This window comes from Monodon monoceros, unplaced genomic scaffold, assembly GCF_005190385.1.
Source record: "Monodon monoceros isolate NGI ecotype Baffin Bay Population unplaced genomic scaffold, NGI_Narwhal_1 Super_Scaffold_3, whole genome shotgun sequence".
NCBI lineage: Eukaryota > Metazoa > Chordata > Mammalia > Artiodactyla > Monodontidae > Monodon > Monodon monoceros.
Window position 1 is genome coordinate 41,384,798 of NW_021703780.1, and position 27,059 is coordinate 41,411,856.

The following is a 27,059-nucleotide window of genomic DNA, read 5'->3' on the forward strand; positions in this document are numbered from 1 at the left end:
TACTAATATATTGATGGGAGGTTATGAGAAAGCAAGAATATCAGTATATTGACCAATACTGATATATTGATGGGGGATTATGGGAAACCAACAAAAACAAACATAAGCCCTCATTTTTGGCTTATGCAATGAGAAATAAGTACAGCTATATGCTGGTGGGGAGAAATTAGGGGGAGGGGTGGGAAACAATTTCAGGAGAAACACAAATAATTCAGTTTCAGACGTATTAAGTTTCAAATGTTTGTAAAATATCTAAGTGAAGATGTTAGTTGGCTATAGGGGTGTATTATCCAAGGACACTGTACAGGCTGGGGAAACAAATTTGGAACTCAATGGCTTATAAATGTTAATTAAAGCTATGGGACAGGATGAGATTATCCAGGAAGTGACTCCTGGGCCACTTCAATGCTTCAGGGTCAGATGGCACAAAGCAGGCAGAGAAGGAAGGTACAGGGGCTAGGAGGGGACCAAGAGAAATGGTATACCAGAAGCCAAGCTGGAAAGTGATTCCACAAGGGGAGAGTGACCAACAGACACTTATTCCTGTTGGATGTATGTTTCTTATCATTGTCTCTGTTCCCCTTTCAAATTCTACCAGGTACAAGGCCTATTTGCCTCTTCTGAATATCTAAGTATGTCAAACATTTTCACTTAGGTGCTAGATTTTCTTCAATACTTCGAAGCTCTTGGTTTACTTGAATTAAGGTGGACTTTTAGTATCATTTTACCTAGGAGGATATACCCTCAAGAGAAGAGACTCTGCAAGCAGTAGTAACAGGAATAGAAGAAACCCAGATGAGGCCAGCACACATGCCAATATAGATGAGGACAAACTTAGACTGTGACAGTGTTACCAAACTCAAGTTTGGCTGCTTGTTCCTCAAGAATCCAATACTGAGGCACAAGTGTTGGGTGAAAGGAAAAATAGCTTTATTGAGGAAGCCAGCAATCCTGGGGAGAAGGTGGACTCATGTCCTAAAGAACCAACTCCCAACTCCCCAGGTCTTGCTTGGAGATAATATAGAGAAAAGAGAAAGGAGCTACATGCTGGGGAGAGGGTAGTATTCTATTTTCAGAGATGATTATCATGATCATTGGTGCCAAAGTTTCGTCACGTCTTGCTTATGATTGGAACATCATTTTGCCATGAGTCTCTGGTTAGTTATCTCTAAAAAATAAGGAGCAAGGGTTAAAGCAAAATAGAACAACTAATCTTCCATTTCAATATGCATCATTAGATTATTCTTCTGTAAATTAAGTTAAAGTTGAAAGGGAACTAGGGCAGGAGTCAGGCTTAGCATAACTTGAAGCTGAAATTCCTCAGTTACAACAGGCTCTCATGCATTTTTCATGAGATATCAGGATTCATTTAAATATCATACAGCCAATTCTGAGTTGTGATTATGACTCCTACAATCACCTATTATTCTGGAGCAGGGGTCCAAACCCTGGGTGATTCCCATCTTCAGAGGAAAAACACCACCCAGGGCTAAAACAGAATGAGAAGTGATTTTGATGTTGGTTACTAGGAGTAGAAACTAAGTGCAGAATCTGAGTGAAAGCTCCCTGGGGATGGCCTGAGGCTGCTTCCCCGAACAGCCTAGATTCAGCACAACACTTGCCCTCTCCTCTAACTTCATTCACCAGTGGTGTAGCTGTGAAGGTGAGAATGGGGTCATGAGAATGGGGTCCAAGTCTTTATCTTGATGTCTCCTAGAGCTTAGAATAGTGCCTGTCACTCAACAGGGGTTTATTAAGATGAATAAATGGGATTTCTAGTGACTTTTTTTTAAGCACAAGGCATAAGAGCAGTCAAATAGACTTCTGGATGGTCTTGACAGCTGGATCTGTTTAATAACTTACATGTTTCTTAGCAATATTTTGTGGAGGTGTCTATTTTTTTTTCCTCAAATTTGTTTTCCATGTCAGGAAGAGACTATTTGTTCTATACTGTTTGTTTTAAAAGTAATACCTTAAGATTCTCTTGGCTGGAAGGTATTGCAGTAATATCTGTTTAGTCAGAAGGGTGAAGGATGCCCTACTTCAGCCATCAATAATGCCAGATTTTAAAGAGAATTTTGGATTATATTTGTCTGTTGCAATGTTCAACAAACTTTACTTTCTTTTGGGACTAGATTATTCAACAGAAAAGTTTGTGTTCCTTAATAGGAGAGAGATCATTAAAAGTTTGTGTTTATAAAATGCTCCAGGGTCTTAGGCAGACCCTACATGGTCTTCTTATCTATAGAAAAAAGTAGTTGTAACTGGAGGCTAGACTCTCCCCTTCTCCCACCCCCAATCCTGTGTCGGTAACTCACTTGGTCTTCATCATCCAAGACTGAGGTCTGTTTTTTGACCAGGTGCCATCATTTTCTATTCCAATGAGGATGGTTTCTATAGAAATTGTTCTAAATACATGTGCTCTTTGAGTATATATGCAGTTACTAAGCAGATGGCTGAAGCATGCTATTATAATGCATGACTGTTCTGCTTTTTGTTAAGTAAAAATTGTCTTCTATCAATATAAGGAATAGTCTATAATGCCAACAATTACTAAGAAAACAAGGGAAAGAAAATGAGTACAGAAAAGTTCCCAATAAGACACAGAACAAAATAGCAAATAATGGATTAATTTCATCGGTTCTCATTGTAAAATGACTCAAGGAAGAAATCAAGTAGGACAAAGGATAGGGGCTGAAGTATTTCCTCTCCCAAATCTGACTGTACCAACATGTGTGAATATTGCTTTATGTTTGGGGGAGGGAATGAGAAAAAATAACAGAGGGAGAAGGACAGAATGAGATATAGGAAAAGAGCTTCCTTATTGTTTGAATCCACTTAGAATAAACTGATAGAACCACTGACAAGGGATGGATCGTGGAGATGAGTGTGATCTCTAGGATTTGTTAAGGATCCCCTATTCAGTAAGGAATAGGAATTAGGATTTTATATATATATATGATGATATATATATATGCATATACATATATTTATGTAATTATATAAAATCTTTGTTCCTATTCCCTACTGAATAGCATCAAAACATCTTAATTCAAGATCTCTGATGACCTACAAAGGGGAGGAGAGATGATTCTGAATGTAGAAAGTAGAATAGTGGTTACCAGGGATTGGGGGGTTGGGGTAGGGAATGAGGAATTATTGTTTAATGGGAACGGAGTTTCAGTTTGACAAAATGAAAAAAAGTTCTGTGGATGGATAGTGGTGATGGTTGCACAGCAATGTAAATGTAATGCTACTCACTAAACTGTACACTTAAAAATAATTAAAATGGTAAATTAAAAAAAAAATCTCATGATCTAGACTGAACCTACTTTTCTAGTCTTATTTGCCTTTATTCTCATGTATGTTATTTACCAAACTGAGTAACAATAGTGTTCACAGGTGTAACATTTATTAAGTATTTGCCTGACACAGAGCTTTACATGCTGAATTTAATTGTAATTTTCATGAGAACCCTGTGAAATAAATACTATTTTGATCCATATTTTGCTGGTGGGGGACTGAGCCTTCGAGAGGTCCTGTAACCCCGGCTTGCACCCAGGTCCCACAGCCAGTGGGTGATCTGACTCCCTGGTTCCCTGCTCTGTGGCTACCCCTGCTGCTTACTGCCGTTCTGATAGGTGCCTTCACCTGAGCTTTTCTCTCTGCCTGAAATAAGGGCTATTCTATCTCACCTTCAGAGGTCCTATTCTGCTACTCTTCTAAGTGAGCCCAAATGCCACTTTATCCTTGAATTACTTACCCCATGTGACTATGATCTCACAACCCTCCAAAAATTCCTCTCTTTGCTACTCTGAGTGTCACAGACCAGCAGCTGGGTACCACCGGGAGCTCGTGGGAAATGTTGAATCTGAGGCCACACTCAAGATCTCCGCAATCAAAAACTGCATTTAGGGTCTTCTCTGGTGGCGCAGAGGTTGAGAGTCCGCCTGCCAATGCAGGGGACACGGGTTCGTGCCCCGGTCGGGGAAGATCCCACATGCCGCAGAGCGGCTGGGCCCGTGAGCCATGGCCGCTGAGCCTGCGCGTCCCGAGCCTGTGCTCCGCAACGGGAGAGGCCACAACAGTGAGAGGCCCGCGTACCGCAAAAAAACTAAAAAACAAAAAACTGCATTAAAAAAAATATTTTATGCATTTAAGAAAAATTATTTACAGTTGATTTACAATATTGTGTTAACTTCTGCTGTACACAAAGTGATTCAGTTATACATGTACCTATCAATACATTCTTTTTCAGATTCTTTTCCATTATGGTTTATCACAGGATATTTAAGAAACTGCATTTTAAGATCTCCAGGTGGCTTATGTATAAACTTTGAGAACTGCAGGATGGGAATTTTTCTCTTCTTTTTTGCTTTGCATCTCTGTACTTGTACACATGTTTTATATTCCCAATTGGACTGTAAGCTCTTTAAGGGCAGGAGGGTATTATAGTCTCTTGACTATCCATAAATATACATAGCATAGAAGAAGGCACATAATTTGTTCTCTGATGTAACACAGCACTCACATTTAAAAATTTAGATCATTTACTAGGTCAAAAAGTACTGGGTTATTTGGAATAGTTTTTCCCAGTGTGCTAACAGTATCACTTTTGACAATTGGTTCACTTCTAATGTTTCCAAGAATTCAGGCTTCTGATAATGGTGAAAATGTTAAGAGGCATAATCTAGGTCCCTAAAATAAAACCTTCATTCCTTCCCAGAGCCTTTGGTCTATAACCAGCCCTTGTGACACAACGTCTTTCATCACCAAAGCACAAATATAGATATTACAGATTTGGAGAAAAATCAACACTTAGAAAATGGAAGTGCGAAAGCTGAAGACTCCAATCAATTTCACATGTAAAGCTTTGACGTTTGTCTATAGTCAGGAAACTCACTGTCTTCCAGGAACATTGGAATGGAATTTAGTTTTGACAAATATTTGATTCCAAGCTCTATTTTAGAGCAAATTTAGTTAATAGCAAAACTTCAGTCACTAGAGACACTCCTGTACCATTGCTCGCTAGGTACATGCCAAGGACCACTAATTAAAGCTATTGATTTTTGAAGGGATGACCGTGTGTTTTCTCATTCTTTATTTAGACCCAGTGTTTGCATGTATTTGTACCTCTAAATGTTCCCAGTGAGTGTGACCAACTGATTGCTGGGATTGTCAGCTGTGCGGGTCCTTTGATCAGCTTCTTGTTGCTGTACAATCTGGCTTCTCTGTTCTTTTTGCAGAATGTTTAATTGGACTACATGCATAAAAAGAAAAGAGGGGAAACACATATAGGTGGTAATTCTTCTTTTACTTCTACTGGCTCCATTTCAGCAGTCAATCTGACCTCTCTTGAAGTTCCAAATCTAAAAATTGTCTGAACATAAATCTACTCTTTGGAGCTGACAAAACCCTTTCGTTCAGGGAGGATTCCTCGTTACCTCTTTTTTAGAATTCTTTTTTTCCCTGCGAGTGTGTGTGTTGTTTCAGGGAGTGGCTCCCTTCCCACCTCACTCATTGGTTTGCTCACACCCTTATGGGATGAATCAATGCTTCCAGAAAGCCGGGGGCTTCCGAGGGACTGCGGGAACAATTACTTCCAAATGATCTCGTGCATCTTAGCAGGGAGCATTCAGACCACACCCCAGGTAAAAGGAAGTCTTTCCTTCATGCTTTTGAGAACGTTGAAAGGCTATGCACTCTGGTGTTTACTGCAAGAGGGTTTGAGGGAGAGATGCCCGGGTGTAGATAAATTTGACTATATCAAAATGAAATGTTATAGGCAGTTAGTGGAAAGGATGGGCAGATAAAGGCAAAACTGCTTACTGGCAACCAAAGAAGATGCTCAGGACAGTCCTTGGCGCAGTGTGAGTGCTGAGAGACACCCTGTCATGTTTCTCCTCAACAAGAAGCTAGTGGCCATCTGTGAGTGTGGGTGTCAACATCAGAAGGAAGAGAACTTTTAGGGAAATAGAAGAAAGGAAGGCACTGGAGCCCGAAACTGAGCAAAGAAGCAGTGAGCCTGCATGGCACGGGGGGGAAAACAGTTTCTTAAATTATTAGTCGAGTGGCCGGTGAGAAGGTGACAGTCTCAGAGTTTCGAGCACTTGAAACTATACTTAGGAAAATATTTTCATCCTTTCAGCTCTAATTTTTATTATTAAACTAGTTTCTCAAGGATAGGAATTAAAATGCGTTTTTAAACAACACTGACAATGGAAAGTGTTAACTGGCATTTAACCAATGCAATGATATTAACATGCATCTGGTTCTGCTTTGTGTGGAAAATGATTTTTCATCACCATAGCAATTCATTTCTGGGCTCCATTGGAACTGGGCTATGGTATGCAGCAAAATTTTTCTTTTTCTTTCCTGAATATGGGATTCAGCAGTCCACCGGCTAACACGGGGCTAACATCTAAGTGTTGTATAGTGTAGCTAGTATAATTTCAAATCCTTTTCCAACTAAATTTTGTGCAAAAAATTCTGTACATGCTTGTTAGGATAAAATGATGCTAGGTAAAAGGGATGAAAAGAGCCCCATGCTAACAATGTACTGCCAGCTTAAAAGTGAATACCAAACCATTGCCCTTTTTGTGGTTAATCTGAGGTTATGTGTGTGGATAGGAATTAATTCCTGATCTTGTTCTCTGACAGTAAACTAGGAAGATGAAAAGTCTTTAGTACTGTTGGATTTTCCATTTTAAATGTTATTCTTGATGACATTATATGTTGGCTCAACTAAAATTAAAAACAAACTGTTCTCCTTACCTGGTGAAGAAATTTTATGCAGGCTATGGATGTTCCTGTAAGAAAATATAACAATAAAAAAGAAGGAAATAGTTTTACTTATTTTCAGTTGTTTTCATTGTCAACATTTGGTTATGTTTAGAAATTCCTTTGAGGATATGTTCTAAAAGCACACCTCATTCATTGAAGCATCCATTTTTATTCATACTTTGTTTCAATTTTATTCACTAAAATTGTAACTATTAACCTTTAAAAAGTCAATAGTTTACAATGTATCAGTAGTGACGATCTATTTGTATTTTAGAGACTTTAGTAGCAAGCTAAAGTAAAGAAGTACATTTTTGGAGAAATAAATCTTGGTCACTGTATATGCTTTAGAAGGCAAAGCCACTTACTGTTAATAATGGTTATATGTATTTTGTAACCACAGGGCACTTATACTGAAGTGCATACGTCAGTATTTCAATTTCATCTGGATAAAACATAAGATAGACCTGGGCTTCCCTGGTGGCACAGTGGTTGAGAGTCCTCCTGCCGATGCAGGGGACACGGGTTCGTGCCCCGGTCCGGGAAGATCCCACATGCCGCAGAGCGGCTGCACCCGTGAGCCATGGCCGCTGAGCCTGCGCGTCCAGAGCCTGTTGCTCTGCAACGGGAGAGGCCACAGCAGTGAGAGGCCCGCGTACCACAAAAAAAAAAAAAAAAAAAAGATAGATCTGTAGTCATCATGTGGGGAGATGAGGGCAGGCCTATAGCACCTGAGGACAAAGTCACACTTTCACCACTTCTTTTACTCCTAAAAGACTATCTTTATTTCCTACCCAAATGAAATTCTATGATAGATTATCTGAACTACCCTCAGTGATTTCCTTGCTAAAACCCCTCTCCACCCATCAAGATATTGATGAGATTAGTCATGTAAAGAAGACTTCCTAGAAAATAATCCATCTAGAAAGTGTGTTGTATTGTGTATCACTGATAAGACTAGTGGGTTCCCTAAACCTCATGCGGGATCTAATGTCCCTTCCTAAAAGGGAAAGCATTGATTTATTACTTTTGGATGATAAGCCTGGGAATTGCGACCTGACTGCCATGGGGGAATAGACAATTATTTTTAAAGGCAGAAAATAATATTGAAAAATGAAAGTTGGCTCAGAAGGGTTTGTCTGTGTAGTTTTTATGCCCTAAGGAATAGACATTGTTTCTAGAAACCCTAACCCTAACCCTACTCTGTTATAAGCCTAGACATTATAATCATCTAGTCTTAACATCCTACTAAATCCTAAGCTCTCATAACCCATACTGTGACCCTGGGCCATTCTCCCCAACACCCACTATGCTTTCAGATCTGATTCCTGAACCAAAGAGACCACTAGTCCCTTAGTCTGAAGTCCCTCTTCTTCCCTGTCCACGTTGAACTCCATGGTTGACCCTTTGCTCTTCTCCCATCAGTACCCTCAGTTTCCTGACACTCACAACATTCTTCTGCCAGAGCCACCTCTGAACATCAGTTCTATAAATGCTGCAATTCACTTTCTCTGTTCCTATGATAGGCAGTTGAGCATTCCTGGAGACATTATCAAAAAGCCAAGCAAATTGCTTTTACTACAAATTCACGGATTTACATTTAGGCTGGGCCCTCACAATAGTCTGTCAATCCTTTTACTTATTTATAGTCAGGCCTCTTTCTCACTGCATCATCCTCCATCAATGGTGTTCCAGGCTTTTCCATTTCTCTTAAAATCCTGTGTCACTTTTGCTACTTCTTCCTCAGCTACTGGACCACTTAATGGTAGAGCTGGATGGTTCAACCTTGGACCTCTTCTTTTCTTATTTGTGCTGACTCCCCTGATGATCTCATCTGGTCTCATGGTTTTCAATACCATGTATAGGTCAACAACTGTAATAATTTTATCTCCATGACAGACTTTCCTCTGAACTTTTCTCCCATCCCCACATTTCCACTTGGATATATATTTGTCATATCATATTTGATCTTTATTTTCAAACCAGCTTCACCTCTTCTTTTCCCTGTTTCAGTAAAGAATATCTTATTTCTTTCAGTTATTCAGGTCAAAAATTTTGTACTTGTGTTGACTCTTGTCTGCCTCTTATATCGCACATCTAATTTTTCAGCAAATTCTAAGTTTTTCCTTTAGATTCCAGCCAACCCAAGTTTTACCTAACATTTTCTCTCCTATAGGTTATTATACTAGTCTTCACAGCACTTATCACAATTGAAAATCCTATTTTATTGCATATTTATTTGGTTTCCTCTCTCCCTCCCACCAGAATGGGTAGAGGTTTTTGTTCACTGTGTGTCGCCAACCCCTAGAATAGAGCCTAGCATCTGGTAGGCATTTAATAAGATCTTGTTGAGTAAATGAAAGTAAGTAGAAGGCAACGTATTCAAGTGAGGTTTGGTTTAAGTAGGAGTGTAGTAGCAGGACTGATGGCTATGTAAAAGGACAAAGATGTAGGTGGGTGACTAGATGTGGTGATGAGGGTTTTGGAAGTTCTCTTCAGATTGCTTCAACTATCTCAGTGAAGTGGGAAACAAAGTTGTGAGCTCAGAGTGAGAATGAGGAAGAAGATGTAGGGGTTTGAAGAAAGAGGAGAAGGTGTGAGTTTTCTAGCGAGTGGGAGAGTAAATGGGCTCTGGAACTGTATAGTATGATTACAGAGAAGAATTAAAGTGCCAGATTGAGGCTCAGGGTCATAAATTTGAAGTGAAACCAGCAAGCGGGGTCGTGTGATTTTTTTCTGTGACCACATTTACCCTTGTGGTGCAGGAGGAGAGTAGGTAGGTGGTAGACTGAGTGACCACTATGATTTACCCGAAGTGGATGGTGATGTGAGAGAAGGTAAGGTATTTGAAGGGCATGCACAGGAGGAGTTGTGGACAACTCGGTCATTAAGGCTGGTCGAAAAAAAAGAAGTCTGGGAAAACTTAATGTTGGAAGGATCAGTAGACTTTCATTTTGGTGGTTTCCCAGAAATGTTGGAGTCCAGAATTGAAGAGATGGTGTGGAAAGAAAAGAAGTGTTGATCAGAGAAGGAAAAAACCCTGAAATTATGGTGGTGTTGTGGCTACTGGTTGTTGCTAAGGATGTGAAGGGCAAGGAAGAGTAGAGGTAGTGAAATACGCTATTAGAAAAATTACCCATGGGATAGCATATTGGGTATTATAAAAAGTGTGGTGTTAGAAGGAGTGGAATTAACCCCAGAAGTAAATCTTCAAAGAAAGAAGGGTTTGACTTGGGGGTGGGCAGATGGCTGTAACAAGAAGAGGTAGTGAATGGTGTAGACTTGTGGATGGCAGGAGCTTCAAACCTGGAAGTTTGTAGGTAAGAGGGAAGAAGAATGGTCTGGAAGCAGAAAAGAGTGCACAGAGGATACCTAGCCTACTTCTGGTGGGTCACCCAGTGTGAGAGGAAACAGAGAGCTTCTTGGGAAGCAGAGTCCTTCAGCAGGAACCATGTTTAGTTAGAGGCAGAACATGTAGAGAAGAGGTTAAGGATGTGGAGGGATGTGTGACAACTGCCTGAATTCCAGAAAGTGTATGGTGAAAAGCTTCCAAGAGTTGGATCATGGTATGTTGCTGAAACTCAGTCTCTGTTCACCAGTACTGAATAGAAACTCAGAGACAGAGTTTTGGGTGAAGTAGAAAAGACTAGCTTTTATTGCTTTGCCAGGCAAAGGGGGCCACAGTTGGCTAATGCCTGCAAAACTGTGTGTCCCGCCCCGGAGGGGGTAGTGTTCAAGGAACAGGGTGTGGTCAGCTCATGGACATTCTTCTGATTGGTTGGTGGTGAGGTAACTGGGAGTCAGCATCATCAGCCTTCTGGTTCCAACCGGTCTGGGGTCTACGTGCTTATGGGCAGCAAACAGCTAACTTCCTCCACCAGGTGAGGGTTTCAGTAGCTGCAAAACAGCTCAAAGGACATGGCTCAGAATATTATCCATAGTCCTTGAGGAAGAACTAAATGCCCTTGACTTTGTTTAATGGCTAAAGTATTATTATTTTGTCTTGCTTGACTGTTTTCCTTTCTTTCTGCCTTTTCTCACTTCCCTGATTAAATTTATTCTTTCACTGAAGTTTTTCTACAGGCAAAAAGCAGGTGAAGGACATGGGTGGGGATCTATTCTGGGAAGGCCTCATAGGGTCCTTCTCGGTTACGGGTACAAGAAGGGAACAAAACTAGGGGTGTGCATTGCACACAGAGGCACAGGGATGGCTGGGTTTATCGTGCAGCTGATGTGATCGGGTTTAAAGGGCATGTTGAGATACGACACACAAGGGTGGCACGACCTGAAGGGAGAGAAGCCTGGGAGTTCCTGCCGGGGCTATTGCATTTCTTGTGACAGAGGCGTGGAGGTGGCAGCGTGGCAGTTTCCCTCTGACTAGATGGGGCTGATCGCATCATGAACATGGATTACGTACCAAATGAGTCCCCTCACCTTCCAGCTTCTCTCACTGCCTCACAGTCAGAGCTTTTCTGTATCTCCGTTAATTTTCTCCATTCTCAGAGGAGGCCATGTTCTTTCTGTTGTTGCTTTAGCTTTTGCTGCCTGCTTCCTCCAGGACTTTGCTCCACTTTCCTTCCTACTGGTTCCTTCCCCGAGTCTACAGACGTCTTCACGTCTATCCTGTTACAGACCAACAAGGGCACCTCTTTGACTGGACTTTCCTTTCTAACTACTCTCCATCTCTCTTCCTCCTTCTCACCCAAACGTCTCAAAAGAGAAATCTCCAGCACCATCTTCTCTTTCTGCCTTTCCTTTTAGTCCTCCATCTATTACTCTTGGCTTTCTGTCCTGATCGCTAGCCTTGGGTCTTATAAAACCAGCATTACCTATCTGACATTCTAATGAGACGATCTCATTCCCAATCTACAGTGCTTGGTTCTCAGTGTCAAAAGGACAGAACTCAAGCTTGATTCTCACCCAGTGCTGCTTTCCATGCCTTCACTCAGCTGGTTTCCTCAGCCTGGAAGACCCTTATCTTTCTCTTCACTAGGACTTAAATTCCAGGTGCTGCGTTTTATGGAGCGTCCCAGGCTGGGTGGGCATCACTTATCGCTTTTCCCTTCCTATTCTGTGCGTATGCTTTTCCTACTTGTGACTGGTCTATTGGCTGTTTCTTATTTGCTGTTATATCTCTAGCTCCTGAGTACCCATCACACAGCAAATGCTTAACAAAATGGTTTTTGAATGAATAAAGAATGAATGAAAGAGAAGGTATATCCTCGAGAAGAGGCATTGGTATCCTGGCAGCAAGAAAAGTAAATTTTCAATTCACATTTTAGCATTCTCATTCATGATATATGTCAGAAGTTTCACACATGCTTGGTGATTATGGGTCACACTGAACCTGCTAATCCAGAGTTAAATGGATAAAAGTCCTTGACCTCTGTGGGGTCATCACAAACACAGCATCTGGTCTGTTTTGAAATTAACTTTTATCCATGTTAACTTGCAACATTCCAGCAGCTCAACTTGCCAAGCTGCTCTTCTGTTGCCATGTCCTACAGTAGGATCTTCCTTGGGTTGTATTTCTTTCTCCGATAAATATTTTCACAAAAAAAGGGTCGGATAAACTATGAATATTTTAATAGATGTTCTCTTTGCCAACCATACACATGATCATAGGACAATAGGCAATTTATCAAAATAAATGAGATAAATATAATATGTAGAGAGTAAAGTCAAAATAAACCTTTGATAAGACTGAAAGTCTAATTTATTACGTGTCTCATAGGTCTCTTCTGGTGATTCTGAAGCCAAACCTCTGATCTTCACATTTGTCCCCACTGTCAGAAGACTACCAACCCACTCCCAGTTGGGTGACACCTCTAAATTCATTGTTAAAATTCCTGAGGAACCAAGTGATAAGACTCCAGAAACTGTAAATAGGGTAGGATTATTTTTTACTATTTTTTATATCAAGCAATTAACATTAAATTATCCATCATAATGACTTGCAAATTTGTATGGATGTTTATTTTCTCTGCTTAAAGTGAGATAACTGGGAAATCTAAGATTGGCTAAAAATATGTAATAGGAACTTCAGTGTTATCAAGTCTCAGGTTCTCTCCAATACATTATTCTCAACCCTTTTGATGTGATATCCTTTTGTTTGCTGTTCACGTGATATATTTGGCCTCCTGACACCTCCCCTCCCAAATGTATCTTAAAATAATAAAAACAAAATTTTTACAAAGTTTAAATTTATCTTTAAAGAATGCTAGATAAAAGAGCGAGGTGTTATTTTACGTGTAACAGATTAGCAACATTAAAAAATTATAATATCTGAATTTGGGGCAATTGTGGATATGTTGGCAGGCTCACACTTTGCTGCTAGTTTTGTGAATTTGTACAATTTTGGTGGAAAACCCTTATCCACAGTCATACAACTGTTTATAACCCTTTAATGTTTAAACTCTTGGAAATACATCCCAGGGAAATAGTACAGAGGAAAAAAAGTGTTATATAGGGAAATAATTAGAGAAAAGTAAAAGGAGCCTAATATCTAACAATTAGAGAAAAGCTAAGCATGAGATAATACATCACCTTGACGAAGTTATAATTATAATGGTTATGTAATTTCATGGAACATGTTAATCTTACAATATTAAGTGATACAATAGATTATAAAGTTGTATTTATACCCTGATTATACCTATCTAAAGAGAGACCAAGACTGAAAAAGAAATTAAAACAAACAGAAAAAAAACATAAAAATGACTTGTGTTAAATAGTGACATTTTGGGTAAAAAAAATTTTCTCTTTAAAATGTATTTTAATACTATCTTATTATAAATAAAATGTGACTGGGGGAACTTTGTGGTATTTTTGAGCCAACTTGTAGGAGATAAAATTATCTGATTCTCGTTGTCTATATGAAAACATCTTATCTAGCAAGAAGTAATATATAACCTGGGACTTACAATGTCATCTTATTTCAAAGACTGTTGGGACCAAATTATTTCAGAGAAATTCTGAATGCCACATAAAGCACTTCTGGGAAATTTCTCCCTAACAGTACTCAAGTACACATAATATATTCACGGGATCCTTTGTGATTAGGTGCTATGAGTGTGGGACTATAGATGTATGAATCAATCTTGGTTGCAGATCTCTGAAGCCTCCAAAGATAAGGATATTCATTTACAGATGGCAATGGTATCTACACAGCCACAAGTTTTGCTTTACCATTAACTAAACCCATGACACATCCCCATTTGTTTTGTGAATGTCTTTATGGAAAACATTGCTCTCTTTTTAAAAAGCCATATCAGGATTTATTTGAAAGCAGGTTTTGCTGACTTTGATCCTGAGCCCTAAATTGTTTGGGCTTGGACCAGGAAAAACAAGTGGGTTAGTAAAAGTAAACCATTAGCTTCAACCCAAATCTCTTCTATGCCAACCTGATTTTTAGATATATTCGTAAAAACTTTTGTCCTTGGAGGTTATAAGCAGATTAAGGTTTTAAGAAAGAGTACATGCAAAAAAGCATTTACCAAAGCAACATCAACGCTTTTATGTCTCTACATTTATTGCAGTCTGATTCCAATGAGTATTCGACCTTGAATGCTGGGAGCCAACGGGAGAGAGACCGAGGAACATTGACTTATCCTTTAGAGGTCAAGGACAAGGCTTCCCAAGGAAGGGGATTTAAAGCAAACGAACCTCAAGGAATGCAGCAAAGTGACCTCTTCAAAGCTGAATATGTCTTTATTGTGGACTCTGAGGGGGAAGATGAAGCTCCAAGCAGAAAAGGTGAACAAGGCCCCCCAGGAGGGATGGGCACCACAGCTGCTCGGCCCACGTCTCTAGCAATCTCCTCCAGTCTGGTCTCTGATGTGGTACGCCCCAAAACTCGGGGGGCAGACCTCCAGGTTCCGTCACATCCTGAAATGCCTCATGGGATGGTTCCTCAGCAAAAACATGGGCCGGTAGGTTTTTCTCCTTGTCATTAAAAAAAAAAAAATGTTTCATACCCTTTGTCTGCAAAGACATTTCTATTTATTCAAGGCATCAAGGTGTACAAAACTCTCAAGGAAAGAGATATTAAAAAACTAAAATCCCAAGATCATAAACCATCACAGTGTAAATATAGATAAGAAATTCAAAAGAAATAAATTTCATAAGATGAAAAGGATTATATACAATTATGCTGTGAACTGGCTGAAGAGAATATGTAAAACACTTAGCTGGAGTGGATTTGGGGGAATATTAACCCTTCCTTCTGAAAATTTTTGGAGAAGGTCAGTACAGGGAATTTCTTAGGAGAGAGTTCTTGGTGGGCTGTGTGCATGAAGAAGCACATTTCAGAGATGAGAAAGATCCAGCAAAAAGACATCAACTGGATGCAGACACTTTACTTTTAAACTAGTAAAAGAGTAGTAAAAGGATACACTAGGAATTAAGAGTGTGTAAGGAAAATCATTTCCTCCTGTGTGACTTCAGGGAAATATTGACTGTATTCCTGGAAACCACCAGAAGCAGGGCTGGCCTCAGAGAATTGGGGAGAAGATCCCACCCCAAAGCTTAGCAGCAAGATTGAATGGTCCCTTTAAGGTGTCAAGGCTTTGATACAGTAGGAGAAGACTCATAGCTGAGAGGGCAGGAAAGAAAGGGGGTGAAGAGGGTGGGATTTTGAAGGGAAAAAACTAGGATGACTGGCTATTTGTTGTCATGAAGTTATCAGATGACTTTGACAAGGCATAGAATGTCAGGAATGCAGAGACTGGCTTGGCTTTGGGAGTAAATAATGGGTGCAGAGCTCCCTGTGACAATGAGCATGAGTCAGTACCAAGATGTCCTATTTAGAATCTGCTAGGCCAGGCACTTGCAAGCATACCAAAGTAGTTGGGAGAACATTTTTATTGTTGAGTTGGCCTTTTGGTACTACTAGGACCTATGCAAAACTGTAGCGTAGGCATCTTATCTTTGGTGCCACCTTATCTTTATTTATGCAGCCTTCACTGGACTTCCTGATAATGTATTTATGTCACCCTCAAGCATCCAGTATCCTCATGCTGTCTTTTGGTGATAGAAGACTCTCACTGGGGTAGCACCACCCAGGTCTATTGGACTAAAACATTCATTTCTTCTTGAAATTTATTCTTATCTAGTTATTGGGAATATTCTAATCATATAATTAAACATATTCTCAGTAAGTGGTGATAGGCTTAAACATTTCTTTCTTGGCTTAGGAAAGATGATGAAATAAGCAAGTTGGCAATGTGGAAGTTTCCATAGTGTGTGGAGTGTAGTTTAACATGGCCTTTGAAGACATGGTGATACCAAATATAAATAAAGAAAAGTATTCTTAATGAAGCAATGTTTGGATTTTCAATTTACTCTTTTCTCCAACTGATAGATTTCTTCTGCTGAGTTGGTCATTTATTTTGTTTTCATGTGACCAAATATATAGAGGGAAAACCAAAGACAAAACGCACATTTGGGATCTTTTTGCCAAAATCAGTTAGTTAGAAGTAGGTTATAGTTCATCCATGTTATCAAAGCTCCAAATGAAAAGGCAAAGCTCAGCCTAATTCATTAGTGGTGGATGAGCATTTGATTACTGCAGATGGAGGAAAACTGGGTCCTGAAATGTTTGGGAATAACCATTGTTCCGGATTCCATTTCCTATAGTAATCCATTTGAGTGATGAATAGTAGGTCATCATGAAATAAACATAAAAAAAAGAAAAGTGAAAATGAGATGACTGTTAAACGTAAGCTAAACAGAAATGGCCAGAGCATTAAAGGAGTCACCCTGAGAAGTTAGTACAGTCAGTAGTCGAAGCTTAGTGTAAAAAGCCCAAAGATTATCCCATAACTGGATTACCTGATGCCAACAACATCAGCTTTTCAATCAGAAATGTAGTTAATTAAGTTATTTCTGGTCCACCTGGTAAAATTGAATCCATGTACAGAATTGTCTATATATTATCACTATCAGTTAGTCAGGAATAATTTATGAAGCTATTCCTAAAAGAAATTTACTTAGCTCCTAGTCTGACCTTTAACCTTTCTATAACCTAGCCTAGATGTCGTTTTCTATCCACATTGGTACTTCTATTCTTCAGCTCTCCTGAACTGTCATCAAAGTATACACGTCATACCTTTGCATCCTTGGTCCTTGCTTCCTCTGTGTGTGATTCTTCTCTCTTCTCAGCCCATCTACATGTGGCCACAGCTACTTGATGCTCTAAGCTCAGCCCAAGCAGTACCTTTTCCTAGAGACATTCCCCTTGAAGGCTAGTTAGTTTCTCTCCTATATCTTTGTCATTTTCCTTGTAGTTTGTAGTCTTTTTAGAAAATCTCCAATATAACTCCTTTTCACCTGATTATAATGATGGATTTTATCTTTCTTCCTCACTAGACTGAGAACTATTTGAAGTCAAGGTCTGTCCCTTGTACATTTCTGTACCTCTAGCACTTAGTAGAGTGTCTTGCCTATACATGAGGTTCAGTAAGGTGTATGAAAAGCATAAATATTTAAAAGTTCACATCTTTGAAGTCCTTGCTCAGATATTGACCCCTTCATGAAGCCTGCTTTGGTTCCTTCAGTGAAAGCAAACTCTCCCTCAATATAATTCTGGTAGCTTTTTCTGTACATCTTCTATAACAATTATCCTATTCCAGCATGTATTATAACTATTTAGGTTCATGCCTTATCTCACCTAACAGACTGTAAAGTTTTTAGAGGTAAGGTCCACGTTAAGCCCATTTTTATTAAACACTTTTTTCTCTATAGTGGTTACTATATTATCTTGAACAAAGTCAGTATAAATATTGGGTTGAGTGTATTTTGTGTTCCAAATACTTTTGCTGAGGTGGCATGTTTAAGCAAAAGTACATTATGTTAAAAATCATTAAAGAATTTAAAATTTTAAAGTGTAAGTCAAAATTAAAAAGACTGTATAATATAAGCAGTTGAATCAAAAGCCTTTCAAATAAAATTCAGAAAGAAAAGAGTAATGTTTTTGAATGTTAATATCTTGAATGTTGGTGTAGATGGCTAAGAATTGACTTTCCTAGGGATAGTATTAGACTTAAAAGAGAGGTGAATATACACGTATAAAAACAGAATGATTTGTCTGAAAGACCTACAATAAAGCCTGGAGCTAAGACAGTGTCTGTGGGAATAAAAAGAGGGACTTTGTGGGGGTAGAATGAACTGGATTTGTTCATTGACCACATACGGAAAAAAAAATCAGTGATGAATGAAATTTATAACCAAGGAAATTGAATGAATGTTGGCATTAACTGAGGAAAGAATAACAGGTCTTGGGAAGGGATAAGAAGAGATGAGATATCTAATGTTGAGTTTGAGATGCCTGGTGGCAGAATGCAATGCTATCAAGAAAGAAGCTGGAAATATGAATCTGGACATAAGAGGGAGATGGGAGACTGGAAGTATTTCCTATATGAGCTGAAGCTATGAGAATGGAGCAGTTTACTCATGGAAATAATGCAAAACAGGAAGACACAAGATACAACTCAGGACACAGTCAAGTATAAAGGGCCAGTGAAAGATGAGAAGCCAAAGAAGGAGGCTGAGAGGGGAACAAAGAAGTTGGAGAGAGGGGTTTCATGCAGGGAAAGCTAAAGAGACTTTCGACTAAAAAGTAGTTTATAAATGAGGCCAAATACATAAACTATATAAACATTAATTAATTAATCAATAATTTAAACGTAGCTCAGTAATGTTTTCTTTCTAAAACTCAAATGAATCTGTTATCAATCATATCCATTCTGGGATACAAAATACCATCCGTGAAAGAACATTTGGGTGGCATGACATGTTTGGAGAATGAACATGGAATTATCACATAGGAATCACATGCTTCTCCCCGTTTTATGCCGGGAGACCTCCTGGAGAATGCAGCTTTCCTCTCCAATATTGTACTTTCATATTTTCTAGCTGCCTTGACGACAGATTTTCTTACTGTCCTGCAGCAAGTAGTTCTGCCAAGTGGGACAGCCAGGTTAATATATGCTGCTGCTTGATTTAGAGAAGATTAGAAGCTAGGAGATCAAGAGGCCAAGATCAAAGGGAAGGGAAGGATCAAAAGGCCTTTTGCTGATAGAGTTGGAGGTGAAGCACTAGGGGTCCCTGCAGGGAGGTGTGTCCTCTGCAAGGAAGGGAGGGGACCCTCTCCTGCATGATTATTATTAGAACCAGATGTGTAGGGATGCGGCTAGGGATGCGGGGTCTGACCTGGCCGCTGTCTCAATTTGGGATATGGGAGCCCTTCTGCTCTCCCAGGTTAGAGCCCAGAGTCTGGTCCCATTACCTGCTTGGACACACACCTCCTTTGGGCTCCTCCTCTGGGAGAGGGGATGAGGTTGTCCAGCATGTGACCAGCTCTGCTCTGGAAGAGCAGCCTGGCACCTTCTACTAAAATATTATTCTATAATATGATTTATGAAAATAATATAATATATAACACAATAGAAAATATTATAAATTTAATACAAGTCAAAATAAAATACAAAACAAAGCCAAATAAAGTAGGGCCTTCAAAGTCCATTAAATATAGGACTTAGGAGGTCATTTGGTGACCTTGATGGGAACAATGTGAGTGGGGTGATGGGGCAGAAATCAAGTTGAGGAATGGATAACTAGTGAAAAGGAGATCACACAGTAGAGAGATGGTATGAAAAAGCAAAAATGAGACTGGCAACTTATGGTCACACTCCTCTGGGCAGTTACTTGAGGTCGTAAACTTTAGTGTCCTCATTTGTAGAATGGGGTGATGCTATCAACCTTCCTTGGGAAGATTAAATGAGATTAAATATATGGCCTAGAACAGTTCCTGGCCCACAAGTGTTCTCAGGAATGATTCACTGTATTTAAAAAGTTGGAAATGGCAGCATGTTTGGGGGTACAGGGTAAGGAACATGGGAGGAGGGAAACATTTTATATATTCATTCAAACATAGCTTGGATGTCAGAACGGAAGAAAGGACACAAAAAATAAGATCAGTAGAACTAGTGGTGGCCAAATAGAGGAGGCTCTTACAAAAAATTCTGGGAAATTTGGACATTGGTACACATATTAATTAAGAACCTAGGGATCCATGGAAAAGAGATTGCAACAAATTATTTGGACAGGGCATCAGACATAGAAACCTTTTTTATAGTCGTGGGCCTTTGTTTTATAGTGAAATACCCTATTCATACCAGCACATTGTATCAGAATAGCTTTTATATGTCTCTCTTACACCAGTAGATTTGTGAGCCCTGTGATGACAAAAAATCTTCTCGCCTTCTGTCTGCATCACCTAACTCCAATGCCTGAGACACTATAGGTACTAAGAAAGTATCTGATGAATGAATGAATGAATGATCCTCCTTTTCCCATGACACTGCCATATAAATAGGGAACAGACATCATTACATAACTCTCTTAATTTACAGCAGAGAAAAATTATATTAGAGGAGGGAAGACAGCCTAGGACTCCAGCCTCATAGCTTGGCTGTTGTTTTGTATTTTGCCTGTTAAAACACATTGTCCATAGCTTTTGGCCTAGGGATTTAGAGGTTTAAGACTTTGAAAAAAGCTGGGAGGTTAAACTTCCATGGTAGTTCTGCTAACTGCTAGTCTTCTGCTGCTCTGCTGACAAGACTAGCTTGGAGCCACAGGTTCCTGAAAAATGGCATGTTTCTATTAAAATGCAAGGAAGTCATTTGTACATGCCCATCAGCAGGATGACTTCCTAACTGTATGCAGAGCAGAGCTACATGGGGCCCAGCAGCGAAGAAAACAAAACAGTAGTCTGCCTTGCATAGCAGGTGGGCGGTCATCCAAGTAGTAACGCAGATTCTGGCTGGGCCCACTTGATCGTATAATTGCCTTGAGGCAGTTGAGATGATTAAAAATGTAGAGGCCCTCATGCTTTTAATTGATATACATACCCCTGACCAACTGATTTTATTGCTTTAAAAACCTTTCTCTAGCGCTCTTCCCATTGCCAACTCCCCATTTCCTTTCTTGTTTAGGGTGAGTATACGATTCCATCCTATTCCACCCACTTAGCCTACGTTGTCACTGTCCATGGTGAGTGGCACTGGACACACCAAGGAGAGTTCCTCTGACTCAGTGGGGGACCCTGGCTCTGCTCTGAGGCTGGCAGAATCCCTGTGATGCCTAGCTGGTCGTTGGTTGCTTCTTCTGGTTGAGATCAATTGTACCAATAGCCCGAGGGGCAGAGGAAGTACATTTATGGAAAATCAAGTTGCTTTGACAATTTCAGCAGAAGGGTGAGGAAGACTTTTAAAAGGAGGGACTCCCGACTTTTGGTATCAGAACTCAAATATTTGTCTTGCTGGTGAGGAAAAGACAGACCTGTGGATCTAAGAGCCATCAGTCTCTCCACCCTCACGCCCAGAGTCTGGAGCAGAATAAGAGGGGCCAACTGTGGAGGGAGGTGATGATGCCACTGTGGAGGGAGGTGTCAGGATGTGACACCACACCCTCCTCTCTGGCTTTCTGTTCCTACACCCACTTGACACTTTATTTCCTCATTCCTGCATGAAGGTAACATGCCAGACATTAGACACTAGGAGAGTAAACTTTAAAAGAACTTAGTACCTGCCTTCAAGGAGCTTGGAAAACAATTGCACCTGAAAATGATGCCAATGAAAGGTGACAGGTTCAAGGAACAGTGGGACGTCTAGAGGGAGGACACCTAGATCATCCTGGATCACCAGGAAGGGTTCACATTGTCTGAGCTGAAATGTGAAAGATGAGTAAAAGTGTTCTTGGCTGACGAACAGGGCCCAGGCATTCCAGACAGTGAGGACAGCCAGGGAAGTACTGACACAAAAGAAGAGGGTGGAAAAGAGAAGGAGTATGATAAGGGCTCATCAAATATACTAGGAAATACACTAGGAGAGAGAGATGATATAGAGGCCACAGATAAAACAGTTTTGAAAAGGAGGAAGAGATTGCAAGTCAGATTCTGTAGAGAAATCAGAAGAGATAAGGGATTCAAGTGCCTGAGGGGCTTAGGAAAAAATAAACCATTGTAGATATTGGTGATAAGAGTTTCTGCAGAAGAGCAGGGGGTAAAATCTGTTAAGAAGTCAGGGGAAGTATGTTACTTTTCTATTGTTGCATAACAGATTACCATATACTTAGTGGCTTAAAAAAAACACCTATTTATTTTCTCCAGGGTTTTTTAGATCAGAGGCCTGGGCACAGCTGAGCTGGGTCTCACAAGTTTGAAATCAAGATGTCAAGTTCATCTCACCTGGAAACTCTCCTAAGGGAAGGGTCTGCCTCTAAGTTCCCCCATGTTTTTGGCAGAATTCATTTCCCCGAGGCTGTAGAATTCATGGCAGCTTGCTTCTTAAAGCTGCTACCTTGATCTCCAGCTTTCTGACCCTCTTTTAAAGGGCTCATTTTATCAGTGTTGCCAAGTCTGAGCTCGTACTGTTCACCGCATGTCAGGCTAATAAATTGAGAGATGAGTTGTTGGGGCCAGGAACAGTGACTTTATTTGGAAAGCTAGCAGACCAAGAAGATGGCAGACTAGTGCCCCAAGGAACCAGCTTCCCTGAGTTGGAATTCAGTCTTCTTTTATCTAAAAAGGGGAGGTGGTTTAGTTAGTTGTTGCAAACTTCTTGGTGTTGGAATCCTTTGTTTTTGCAGCTGTCCACATAGGTCTGTAGGTCTGGTCACAATGTTCCTATAAACCTTCAAGACAGATGTTACTCTGTTCTGCAACTTTTTATCTCTATATGAATGGAAAAGTGTTACACCTTTAAAGGTTAGAGCCTTGAGAATGCGCTATCCTGCATATTTCAGGCTATAGGCAACATTCTTAACTTGTAGCTAAAGCAATAGATACACAGGTTAAAGTAAAAGAAACACATCCAATATGGAGTCAGATTTGTTCTTCCCTATTGCATTAGGGCATGCCTACTCAGGAGCATCTCTTATTTGATTAAGTTAAAGTCACCTGATTAGGAACCTTAAATACATTTGCAAAATCCCTTCACCTTTGCCAGGTTCTATTAGCTAGAATCAAGTCACAGTCTCCATCTATATTTAAGAGGAGGGGATTAAGGCAGTCTGTGTGGGGGCGGCCGTTTGAGAAGTCATTTTAGGGTGTGTTGGCCAGAATAAGTAAGTAAATCAACACAGTGATGGTAGGGAAAGGTGTGACTGAGAAGAAATCTACATAGACCTGTAACTAGGGTATTTACAGGCACCACAGATCTTGGTGCATATGTGTGCATGTGTTTTTATCAGTTAGATTTTGTTGCTTAACAAACAGTACCAAAATTGTGTTTTCAAACAGCAACCATCTATTTAGCTCAAAAATCTGCAGGTCAACAATTTGGCTGTGTTCAGCTGTGTGGTTCTGCGGCTCTGGGTCAGGCTTGGCTGATCTTTGCTGTGGTTCACTTACGGGTCTGCAATTGGCTGCTGGGTCAGCTGCTGGCTGGTTAGCTGTCTGGTGGTTGGTTAGCTGAGATGTGGTCTGGCATCTTCTAGTGGACTAGCCTGGGCTCATTTACATTGTGGTGATGCTCTGCACTCAGCAAGCAAGTAAGCCCCAATGCACAAGTGCTTTTCAAGCCACTGTGTCTTGTATCACATTTGCTAACATCCTACTGGTCAAAACAAGTCATATGGCTAGGTGAGGTTAAAGGGTGAATGAGGAAAAGGACTTTGCCTTTCTTATGAAAAGAGTAGAAAAATGTGGACATTTTTACAGTCTACTACATGATAGTTATTATTATCTTTTTAATGATGGGAAGTATTCTGCTTTATGTTAGGATGAGAGAACCAGTAAAAAAGAAAAAGGATGAATACATAGCATACAGGGGATAGTTAATGAAATGGGATCCCTGAGAAGGCAAGAGCTGCTGGGATTCCGAGTACAGAGGGAAATTTACTCTTAAAAAGGGAAAAGACACTATTTTTCTTTAGAATGAAGGAAAGGGGATAAGAATAGGTCTAGAAAAAATTTAATTTTCCCAGTAATCATAATTTTCCTTGGAGAAAAGGAATCTCAGTTATCTGTCGCACACAGTGAGGGAGGTCCTGGGAAAAGAGTTAGTGAGTGCTAACTTTGTGGAAGGCTGTTGTTTAGAACAGGAGAGGAAGCTGAGGTCAAAATATAAGAAAAGAAAAAAATAATCCCAAACGACCCACAAAAAAGCTGAGTGGTACACAGCCCAGCTGAGACTATAAACCTTAAATTTATGATGATACCAATTTACAGTGCCTTACCCAGCCCATGTGTGAATTAGAAAAAGGTGCCCCCTCTGCTTAGTGTAGGAAAGTTCAGCCCCACTCTCAGCTGGTGCCCTTGTACAGGACAAGCTCTTAAATCGAGTGCAGTGGCCCTGGGTTCTGTTATATTTTTAAAATAACAGCTTTAAGTAGACTAGGTCTAGGAGCATAATTGATTTAAGAATAATGATTTGCCAAGTGGATTAGCAAAAGAACAAGATGGCTAGAGTGTTGACAATATTGGCAAGAAGGTTGAGATTAAATATTTCTAAAACCTAAAATGCAAAATAGCAGGGGATGAGGGAGATGAGACTGGCTAGGAGGAGAGGGGCTCTGTTGTGAAGGAACAATCTTGAGTGCTTGGTAGATGTGGGAAAGTATTGGTGACATCTTGAGCATCGGTGTGTTTTGATTAGATTTTTAACAGGTCAGTCTGAAGATAGGTGCAATTGGGTGCAACTAGAAATAGGAATACCAAAAAGATGACTTAAATTGTTCAGGTAAGAAAGGCTGAGAATCTGCTCAGTCACATTGCAAGTGTCCATCAGTGAGAAGAGGACAGATCAGCAGGTTTGTTTAGGAGGCCAAGGTGCTATAATGTAATGATTGCATGCAAGGACAAAGGAGAATCAGGAGTTTCTGCCTTGCAGAAACTGTACAGATTCAGGAGAAAGATCACAACTATATGGACCAACATGGTTCAAATCTTGGGAACTATTCAGACCATGAGGCAGCAGATCAGACATTTTGGTTTTTATTCAGATGTTTTGGAATCTCATGGACACATTAGGAAAAACTGAATATACACAGAAGCAGTTAATTTTATTTATTTATTATTAAACTATAATTTATTTACAATGTTGTGTTAATTTCTACTGTTCAGCAAAGTGATTGTTACACATATATATACATTCTTTTTTTTATATTCTTTTCCATATGGTTTACCATAGGGTACTGAATATATTTCCCTGTGCTATACAGTGGGACCTTATTGTTTATCCATTCTCTCTATATATAATAGTTTGCATCTGCTAATCCCAACCTCCCAGTCCATCCCTCCCCCAACACCCTCCCTTAGCAACTGCAAGTCTGTTCTGTATCTCTGTGAGTCTGTTTCTGTTTCATAGATAAGTTCATTTGTGTCGTATTTTAGATTCCACATATAAGTGAAATCATATGGTATTTGTCTTTCTCTTTCTGACTTACTTCACTGAGTATGATAATCTCTAGTTATATCCATGTTGCTGCAAATGCCATTATTTCATTCTTTTTTATGGCTGAGTGGTATTCCTTTGTATATAATACCACATCTTCTTTATCCATTCCTCTGTCTATGGACATTTAGGTTGCTTCCATGTGTTGGCTACTGTGAATAGTGCTGAGAAGCAGTTAATTTGAGATTGACTAAAGTGACAAGGCAGCTGTACTACAGAGACTGGTTGTTAAAATAACTGATAGCCTCTATTATGCAGGATCCAATATGGATTTAGGATTAAGACCATCCACTTGATGAGAGCAGAATATTGTAAGCATCCTCTGTTACAGAGATTACTGTGAATGTATTCAGAGCTCAGGATAGTTTTTCTAGGAGAAGAGAGTTTTGAAAATGATTTTGGAGGAGGTATGTGGTAAGGGGGCTCAAGGAATCAGAAGAGGGCTGGGGATTGGAGAACATAGTCAGCGGTGATTTTAGAGAGGTGTCTGAAGCAAAGACATCAACAAATATCAGGTTAGAAATAAATGGTGGAGAAGACAGAGAACAGGTTTGAGAGAGAAGGAATTAGAGAACCTAGAGAACAGAACTGGGGTTATTAATGGGAGAGGATGAAAAGATTGATATAATTTGTAGGCATCATCAGAGAAGTTTATTATCATCAGTAAGGGATTTACAGGAAAGAGCTAAAATAAAGGGCCTATTTCGAGCTACTTGACTGAACATTTGACAGGTATCCATCCTTTCTTCCTGCATAAAATTATTCATGTCTTTACTCGCTCTTTTTTTAAAGTTATTAATAAGAGGAACTCAGGAAAATGAATCGTTTTCATTAAAAAATGCATTCCCCTCTCCTGGAAATTTTATAGAAATATGGTGCCACATTTTTATATTAGTATAAATTAGGATAACATCAAATTAGAAAAAAACATATTGCAAATGCTTATTAATACATCAAATAGGAAAATATAATAAAAAACATTCTTAGACTTTTCAGAATCTTTCCCTTTGAACTTTTCTTAGAAGTTCTTCAATGATAAGCTATTAGAAAGTACAGTAAAATTAAGAGTTACTTATATTAGGTAAGATATGACTTCGTGTAATAGAATGTTTGGTAATTAGAAGCCATAGTCTTGGGGAAATTGGAGGGAACAGTCTTTTCCTCTGATGAGACCCTCAAAATCACAGTCCTGAGATTTTAACATGATAATTTGGTAGATAATCAGGATGAATTAATGAGTTTGTTATATAAACTGAAGTTATTTGGAAACATGACCGAAAAGGTAATGGAATTTTTGTGGCTGTTATTAATTTACAATTTTTTTATAACAAAAGCTATGGCATAGCATGCAAAGAGACTGTACGTAACCTCGAAATTTCTTCATTCCTTCCATGAGGACAGACCAGTCATAGGAAACAATTAGAGAAGAGCTTTCACTTATGGCTAAACACATGAGTTGGTTTTACAAATACTGGATAAGCGAATTGTTTTTAAGCAAAATTTATGTGAGGGAATTGTTAAGCTTTCTTTTTCAATTTGATTGAATTCTGTTTGATTTTCAATTATTGATGATTTTCAGATATTCTGGGTTACATGCCAAAATTATTCAAAAATAATTTATGTGGCAAGAATTCTGTGTTGCAAATACACAAATGAATTTACATATAAAAAGAGAAGAATATTTTGGGTACAGTTGCTCAGAAACTTAGAAGTTTGGGGTGAGTTGTTTGAATTTATCAGTTTTAAATATTTTTAGAACTCAAAACTCTATGATATGAAAATCTTTGCATTAGGTCTGATGGACACCTTCTTAACATGTTATAG

At 39.5% G+C, this 27,059-nt stretch overlaps 1 protein-coding gene across 2 annotated transcripts in view; it reads left to right on the forward strand.

Annotated features, from left to right (window-relative positions):
- Positions 1–27,059, forward strand: part of MLIP (muscular LMNA interacting protein) — a 290,707-nt gene that overhangs the window by 121,629 nt on the left and 142,019 nt on the right. The window contains exons 1-3 of one of the 2 annotated variants that reach the window (XM_029242992.1): positions 5,526–5,651; positions 12,515–12,670; positions 14,319–14,711. In XM_029242992.1, coding sequence (XP_029098825.1) covers positions 5,553–5,651; positions 12,515–12,670; positions 14,319–14,711 — 648 coding nt within the window. In that variant the 5' untranslated portion in view covers positions 5,526–5,552. Of the gene's footprint in view, positions 1–5,525; positions 5,652–12,514; positions 12,671–14,318; positions 14,712–27,059 lie in introns of those variants that run through there. The other variant, XM_029242994.1, reaches the window with a different exon arrangement.